The following is an 8,701-nucleotide window of genomic DNA, read 5'->3' on the forward strand; positions in this document are numbered from 1 at the left end:
GGGGGGGGGGATTCTGTAAGTGACAGAACGCCAGAGAAGCCCGCTCCAAACAACACAGTAAAGGAATAACTGGAATTAAACTGGATTTTCAAATTTAAATAAAAAATAAGTAATTCCTGATGTTGATGGCTGAAATCTTACCAACAAGCATCTTGACATCATTGACACTGAATTCTGGATCTGGCACCCTACAAAACCACAAATATGTTAGAAGGCTCAAACTTTTCAATTTATACATCAGTCCAAGTCAGTGGTGATTTCTTAATAAACTACTACCAAGTTAACAAAAGAGAACTAATAAAAATGTAGGTGAAGAAGGAAAAAGACAGTTAAAAAATATGCCTACTTGATTCCCAGTCCCTCAGGTTTCTCAAAAAGGATTGGGTCTCTCAGACCACCTCGCTGGATGAACTCATAGGTAAAGTCTGCAAAACAAAAAGACACCTAAATGTAGGGATGTTTTTGATTCTGTGGGAGGTAAATGAAGAATTAAGAAGCATAAAAATAGGTAAATTGCTCAGTTTCTTTCTTTCACCAGCAGCACTGGTTCTTTTTCTTTTGGCTGTTCCTTTTTCAGAGGCCTCCACAGCGAGTCCTCCTCCTCCATCTAACTCTGTCTTCTGTGTTCGCTGTTCTCACTCCAACTACCTCTATGTCTTCTCTGACTGCATCCATATACTGTAACTCCTCTTTGTCTTACTGGCAGCTGCATCCCTAACATCCTTCTACCAATATACCCACTGTCCCTCCTCTGCACATGTCCAAACCATCTCAGTTTGACACCTCTAACTTTTTCTCCCAGTTGTTCAATCTGTGCTGTACCTCTGATGATCTCATTCCTAATCCTATCCATCCTTTTCCCTCTCAAGGAGAACCTCAACATCTTCAGCTCTGCCTCTTCCAGTTCTGCTTCCTGTCTTTTGGTCAGTCCCACTGTCTCCAAAACCATAAAACTGAGAAGCGCAACTTCAATTATCTGAGCCCACTTTTATGTTTGTCTCACTGAACATAATGTGAATGCTTAAATAACTTCATTATATAGATAAAAACCAAATAACCGAATCCTTAAAGCCATAACAAAATATGTTATTTTCCAATGTTTTATTTAATTTTTTATGCTTTTAACACAATTTCTACATAATTAAGTTACTACTTGAGATTAATGAAGCTAAAAGAAACAGGGTTTTTGTAAAATTTGTGTTAAAAAACAGCAAATAGGGCCATATTAAAGTCATAATAGCTGTCAAAATACATAGCTTAAAAGAAAATTAGCAAATATTATATTGTCTTCGTTTACAACTAAACTCTGCAATCACTTATGGAAATTCTCCCGTTAGAGTTCAGAATATCTCAGCACAGGTCATTTACATCTGATTTTAGCCCCAACTCGACGTCCTCCCCCAAACTGATTCTACTTCTGTCGACTCTTGTCCCCACAGCTTTTAGTCACTTTTCAGAAGAAGAGAGAAGAACAGCATTTTAGCTTTCGACCTGGTGTCTCTGATTCCACTGCTCTTTGTCTGACTCTGTTTACATCTGGGGATTATTTTAGCTGAGGCCAACAAGCAAACGCTGCATCAAAGATCCAAGCCAAAGGCAGTGGAAGAGTAAAAACAACAACAACAACAAAAAAAAGTACAATTGACAAGTTTTGTGGAGTTTTCTGCCAAAAACAAAACCGGCCTATTTGGATTTCAGAGCTTGAAAAAAAAAAATCAGGTTCTCACAAACACAGAACCCACCAGGTTTGCCTACCTTTTCCCTCCATGCGGACCACCCGGTCAGAGCCAAACCTCTGACTGCTGACTTTCTCCTCCAGATCAAACAACCTCTTCCCGTCAATCTCTTCATCCGAGATGCCATCGTCATGGTAGCGTCGCCTGGTACCGGCCCGCTGTGGAGAGCATGGGGAGGAAAAAAAATTTAAAAGTATGAAGAAGACATGTTTCTAAAACGGCAAAAGAACCTACTTCAAACTGTACACAGGAAACTGTTCTTTACAAAGAGAACCTCCAGCCTTTCAGACATAACTCGTTAACTTATTGGAACAAATGAAGAACTGAATACAGTGTTTAACTGGCTGAAGTCTCACCAGGGTCAAAAGCATGGACAGGATGAGTGAAGGGTCTCGGTGCACCTATCAGTCAGCTGGTGACCAGAATCAAAGCAGTTTCTGCTTGTCCAGCCAGTCCAGTACTCAATACTTAAAATCTGACTCTTTTAGTCCCTGACCACAACAAAGCTAACAATTTCATACGACAGACTATCAAATCCTTAAATGGAAATTATATTAACATTGAACTACCTCCATGTATTATTATGGGTCCTCAAAAATTTACTGACCAGGTATTGACTGAGTGTTTTAATGATCATTTTGTTGCCTCTGCTTCTCTGTTTGATTCTTCTAATGCTGTCCCTGAAACTTCTTTCACTGCCAGTCCTGCTGGTCTTGTCAAAATTAGCTAACCTTCTCGTTTTAAATTGGTTTTAGTTACAGCAGTGCACAAAGCCTACAAGAGGAAAAAGAAAAAAATCAGCAGGTCCACAAATTAAAATCCTCTTGTTTGGAAATATGCCTTTGTTCTACCCATTTAAAGGAGGCCCTTTCCAAACAGTCTATTTTGGCTAAAGTACTTGAGTCCTTTATGAGTGATTAATTGAAAGAGTTTGGCCAGGGTGCTCTTGTAAAAGAAATCTTAGATTACAACAAGTCTTTTCTGGTTAAATAAAGGTTTAAATAAATAAATAAATTTGAGCTAGAAATAACAGGTCTCATGTAGGACCCAGCTGCAATCTATTTGAAACAAATGTCTTGCACAAAAACATCAAGGATAGTCTTGTGATATTGTACTATTTTATGGGGCTCTGTGTTAATTCAGACTGTTGTTTCTTTAAACTTTTGTAGTTTTGATCACCAGGCACCCAGACTTCTGCAGGAACAAAAAACATGACACCTGTCTGAAGTCTCTTTGCACCCATGCCAACACTGATAATTTACTCTATCGTGTGCATTCACACAGTATTTAATTTTCACTGGTTTTCTCAATTTCCTCACAGAAGAGGTTCACAGTTATATCGCTTGAATTATGAACATGGTCAGAACATTTACGCAACTACATTTCTCTCAAAATGGTCGCAGAGTTGTAGTGGGCATCTCCAACTCATCTCAATTTAGTTTCTGTAATTCTAGAGTGCTAAGGTTTTATGTTGACAGTCCTGAGATATACTATAATTAGAGACAGGACTTCAGGCCAGAAGTTGAAGCAGTGTCCTCTAGTACAGTTTTTAAGTCCCCCCCTCCATGTAAACAAATAGGACATTTTCCTGACCAAAAAAAAAAAAATTAAAATTCATTTCAGATATTTTTTTTTCTTTCAGTTTTTTCACAAAAGGCACTGCACAAAAACATTCACATGCCAATTAGTAAAAGTTATCCATCTAAGGAAGTCAACAGACTGTGTCAAATCTTCACTTCGAAATCGAAATCTCCCATCCTGAGCAGCACATTGGTGACAGTGGAAATGAATGACTCTCTTTAAACGAGAAGAAACCTCCAACAGAACCAGAACCAGGCTCAGGATGGGTGGCCATATGCTTCAACCAGCTGGGATTAGAGAGGATCTTTAAACATGCTTTTTTTTTCAATAAATTTAGTTTTAATTAGTTATTTGAGGCTTAAAGAAGATGTTACCTCACTTCTGGTGTTTAGATACAAGAGATTTGAAGCCTTGACATGTTTGTATCAATGGAGTGACACAAGCTCCTGAGCCTCAGTGTCAAACTTATGATCTTTCATGCAAAACCATCTCTAGGGTTTTAAAGAGAGTGTTTTTCCAGTCTCTTATTATCCAATTTTGGAGAGTCTGTATGAACTGTAGCCTCAGTTTTCTGTTTATAGCTGACAGGAGTGGTATCCGTGTGGTCTTCTGCTGCTTCAAGTATGGTTCTGCAGACCTTGGTTGAAACATGTGGTCATTTGAGCTCCTGTTGTCTTTCAGTCATCTCAAACCAGTCCACCCTCTGACTTTAACAAGGTATTTTCATCCACACAACTGCAGCTCGCTGGATTTTTTCTCTTTTTTGGACCATCCTCGGTAAACCCTAGAAATGGCTGTGTGAGAGAAAATCCCAGTAATTTGGTATCATTTGAAAGTTCTTGCAAAGCACTTTTAATTGAGATATTTTGTTTTAACGTAGACCTAATTTGAAAACTTGGTTAGCATACCCTGGGTTTAAGTCGATCAGTTTTTTTTATGACTAGTGTTGAAGAAATTTATTCCAGTAAATACTTTAAGGCCGTTTATCCTTTCACATTTTGTCAATTTCGATCCCCAAACGTTACACAAGCATGCACATGAACAGGGACGTCAGACTTACCAGTCTTTTGCTGTATCGTGGCTTTAAATCATCCATTAATAGTAGAAAGGATGAGATTCGTCCGATAGAAGTAGAAAAGGAAGTTCAGCCTGACCCTGAAGCCACTTGGCTGTAGTTTAAATACGGTGAAACGAACTGAAATAGAGTTAAAAAACAGCAAGATAACGCTACTATTCTTCGAAAAGCTCGAGCTTTGTTCGAACAAACACACAAATCAAGTCGAGCCGAGCCAACAATGGTTTACTAAAGGTGTCCTGATTATTCCGACTAATAACACAAGATGACCTCAGGTCGTAACTGTACAATTAATGTCATTTATATCCGTTTATTCACAATAAAGCACATTTTTATCAGCGCGGCACTGCTAAACGTTTCCAATGAGACGCCATTTTCCTTATTTCTTCTTCTTCTTCTTCTTCTTCTTCTTCTTCTTGTTTTTTTATGGCGGTTGGCAAACAACTTTTAGGTGCATTACCGCCACCTTCTGAATTGGAGTATGGATTAGATGTTCAACTTCACTTAAATCCTTCCTAAATTCCCTGTTCTTCTCAGGAATCTAAACATGCTGTTAAAAACTACATCTCCAGATGATCTTTTAAGCAATTCTTTAATCTCTAATGTACTTTTATTTCTATTTAACTCCCTATTTAATATTTCTCTTTCATTTCTATACTTATTACATTCCACAAAAATATGCTCAACAGTTTCTAATTGTCCACATTGACTACAACAACCTGTATTATGTTTATTAATTATTTTGAGTGTGCTGTTTAATCCCGTGTGTCCAAATCTCATTCTCGATATAATATCTTCTTCTTTCTTTATTCTATTGCATTTTCTTAATTCCCCAACTTTTTCCTGGATACTGTAATAAAACCTGGCACTACTTCCTCTATCCCACTGTCCTTGCCATTTATCTTTACCATATACTTTTACTATATTCTTTATCTCCTTTTTACTAATTTTAACATTTAACTCCATATTAGGTTTTTTTGCAGCACTTTTGGCAAACCTGTCCGCCAACTCGTTTCCTACCACTCCAATGTGAGCAGGAATCCATATTAATCTCACCTCTGACCCATAGTTTTTAACCCTGAAGATTACGTGCATTATTTCCATTATAATATCTTGTCTTGATTCGGACTGTGCTTCTTGAATACTTATTATTGCGCTACTTGAGTCTGAGCATATTACCACTTTTTCCTCCCTACTTTCTTCAACCCATTCTAAAGCCATGAGGATTGCCATTAACTCCCCTGTGTATACTGTTAGTTTATCATTTATTCTTTTATTTTTCATAATATTTAAATCTGGAATTACAAAAGCCACCCCTACTTTATCAGTTAACATTTTAGATGCATCTGTGTAAATTTGTATGTATTCTGAGTATTTCCTTCCAATATAATGTTCTACTTCAGTACTTTCAATTTCTCTCCCTTTTCCTAATAAATTTAGATCAACTTCGACCTCTCCAAGGATCCATGGTGGGATAATAGGAAGAGCAACAGCAGGACTGATTTGACAACTATTCATTCCTATATCTTCAATTTTATTCATGATTTTCCATCCAAAACTATCAAATTGTTTCTTTTCTTTTTCTTGACAAGGTTGGAGAGTATTTAGTGGAGGATGAGTTTCATTATGTCCTTTAATATTGGCCCAGTATATTATGGCTATTTGTGTTCTCCTAATCTCTAGTGGCATTTCGCCCATCTCAACTTGCAGAGCTGAGACTGGAGTTGTTTTCATAGCTCCACAACAAAGCCTTAAAGCTTGATATTGTATTTTGTCTATTTTTTTTAATAATGTACTTGAAGCTGAGCTGTATAAAATACTTCCATAATCAATAACTGATCTTATTAATCCAACATAGATTGATTTTAGCGCTTTTCTATTTGCCCCCCATTCTTTACCTCTCAAGCATCTCATTATATTTAGAATTCTTTTACATTTCCCTACTATTTTATCTATGTGTATTTTCCACGTAAGTTTTTTATCAAACCAGACACCCAAATACTTGAATTCCTCTGCTCTTTCAATTTCTTCCCCATATAATTTGAGATTGATATTAATATTTAATTTCTTATTTGAAAAAACAACTACTTTTGATTTGGATATTGAAAATCTGAATCCCCATTCTAATGCCCAATTTTCTACACTCGTTACCGCCTCTTGTAATTTCCTTTTAACAAATTTTATATTCCTTCCCCTCTTCCAAATAATCCCATCATCTGCAAATAAAGAGACGCCAAAAGATTTATCTATACTACTAAAAATATCATTAATCATTATATTAAATAATATAGGACTAATTATACTGCCTTGGGGAGTTCCATTTTCCATCTGATAATTTGAACTTATTTCATTATTTATTCTTACACTAATACTTCTTTCAGTTAAAAAATTTCTTATCCATCTATATATCTTACCTTTTATACCCAACTGTTTTATTTTAATTAATAATCCTTCTCTCCATAACATGTCATATGCTTTTTCTACATCCAAAAAAATAGCAACTACACTTTCCTTATTAGCCTGGGCCCGTCTAATTTCATGTTCCAGACATACTGCTGGATCTATAGTACTTCTACCTTTTCTAAATCCAAATTGATAATTCTTTATTTTCTGCTTAGATTCTAAAAAATACATTAATCTATTATTTACTATTTTTTCCATAATTTTACCTACACATGATGTTAAAGCAATTGGTCTATAACTTTCTGCTAAATTAGGATCTTTCCCAGGTTTACAAATAGGGACAATAATTGCTTCTTTCCATGTGCTTGGTATTTTCCCTTCCTCCCACACCTTATTATATAATGCTAATAGTTTTTCCTTACCAACATCACTAAGATTACTCAACATGCAATAATTAATCTGATCTTTGCCAGGAGTTGATTTTTTGGAACTTTTCAATGCTTTATTTAATTCTATCATAGAAAATGTCGTATTGATAGCCTCCTCACTGTCTTCCTCATTATGGATCAACTCAATATTCCTCCATAATGTTATTTCACGACCTCTTTTTTCTTTATCCTTCAGATTCTCTGTACTATGTATCTTTGCAAATACTTTACCTAATAGTTCAGCTTTACTTTTATTATCTATTATCATATTTCCATTGTCTCTTATTATTGGGAAATGATAATCTCTTGAATTCCCAGACATTTTTTTTATAGTATTCCAAACCCTAGATAATGGAGTATTTTTCCCCAGTGATTCACAATACTTTTTCCAATAATCCCTCTTAGAATTTCTTATGATTTTCCTAACTTCTGCTTGTTTCCTCTTATAATTTATTAGATTCTGTAAACAAATAGTATTTTTCAAAGTTTTAAACGCCTTATTCCGCTGTTTAATTGCTGTTGTGCATTCTAATGTCCACCATGGTACCAACTTTTTCTTTTTGATTGTATTACTTTTAGGAATAGAACTTTCAGCTGTATCAATTATACTTTTACTAATTTCCAAATTTACTTCATTTATTGATTTATTTGTGTCTATATTTTTCATATTGATCTCACTCATCAATTTAAATTTGTTCCAATCTGCCTTTTCTAATTTCCATCTCCCCTCAATCTCTATTTGGTCTTGTACTGTATCTATTCCTATATTGATAAAGATTGGGTAATGATCACTGCCTATTGTGCTTTCTTTGAATATTTTCCAGCTGCTGATATCAGCAAGAGATTGTGAAGTCAAGGTTAGATCAATTGCTGATTCCTTACCCCTTACAAAATCCACCCGGGTGCCTAATCCATTATTTAATATTACTAGTTCCTTTTCTTCAATTATATCTTCTAGAATCCCCCCATTATAATCGTTTTGATTACCCCATAATGTGCTATGTGCATTGAAGTCCCCACACCAAACTATTTTCCCTCTCCAGTGTTCTAGGATTGTTTCAATTTTTGATTGAACAATTTTTTCTAATTGTTTGCATGGATTATAGTAATTTATGATTTTAATATTACCCTCATTTGCCCATACTTCTATAGCAATGATTTCTAAATCCTGTGTTGTATGAATTTGGATAAATTTCAGTTTTTGTTGTATGAATATAGCACAACCTCCTCCACTCCCATTTATCCTATCTTTGCGTAATACTGAATATCCATGAATACTAAACTGCAATGATGGTTTGAGCCATGTTTCTTGAATGCATAGAACATCTGGTTTTGTATCTAATGTATTGATGAAGCCTTTAAATTCCTGACCATTAGCTATTAGACTGCGGGCGTTCCATTGTAATATTAAAATTATGTAAAGCTTTGAGAAGCCTCAGCCTCAGATGACCCTTCTCCATGTCTAAGTTCTTCGTGGA

General features: G+C 35.6%; 2 protein-coding genes across 2 annotated transcripts in view; both read right to left on the reverse strand.

Moving 5' to 3' along the window:
- LOC108241485 (CMRF35-like molecule 5) overlaps positions 1-8,701 on the reverse strand; it is a 28,070-nt gene that overhangs the window by 15,832 nt on the left and 3,537 nt on the right. The window lies entirely within an intron of this gene.
- On the reverse strand, positions 95-4,801 carry LOC108241459 (lysine-specific demethylase 2A-like). The gene is made up of 4 exons (XM_017425603.3): positions 4,378-4,801; positions 1,756-1,894; positions 347-425; positions 95-188 (listed from the first exon to the last, which is right to left on the reverse strand). The coding sequence occupies exons 1-4, from the start codon at positions 4,411-4,413 to the stop codon at positions 95-97; spliced, it is 348 nt and encodes a 115-aa protein (XP_017281092.1). The 5' UTR covers positions 4,414-4,801.

Source organism: Kryptolebias marmoratus, linkage group LG3 (assembly GCF_001649575.2).
Source record: "Kryptolebias marmoratus isolate JLee-2015 linkage group LG3, ASM164957v2, whole genome shotgun sequence".
In the NCBI taxonomy this organism is placed as follows: Eukaryota; Metazoa; Chordata; class Actinopteri; order Cyprinodontiformes; family Rivulidae; genus Kryptolebias; species Kryptolebias marmoratus.

What these genes read in the sequence shown, in the direction of transcription:
- LOC108241459 (XM_017425603.3), bottom strand. Translation starts at nt 4,413, where the DNA reads ATGGATGATTTAAAGCCACGATACAGCAAAAGACTG. An exon ending in CACGATACAGCAAAAGACTG is followed by an intron (nt 1,895 to 4,377) that starts GTAAGTCTGACG and finishes TGCTCTCCACAG; the next exon opens with CGGGCCGGTACCAGGCGACG. An exon ending in CCTGAGGGACTGGGAATCAA is followed by an intron (nt 189 to 346) that starts GTAGGCATATTT and finishes GTGGTTTTGTAG; the next exon opens with GGTGCCAGATCCAGAATTCA.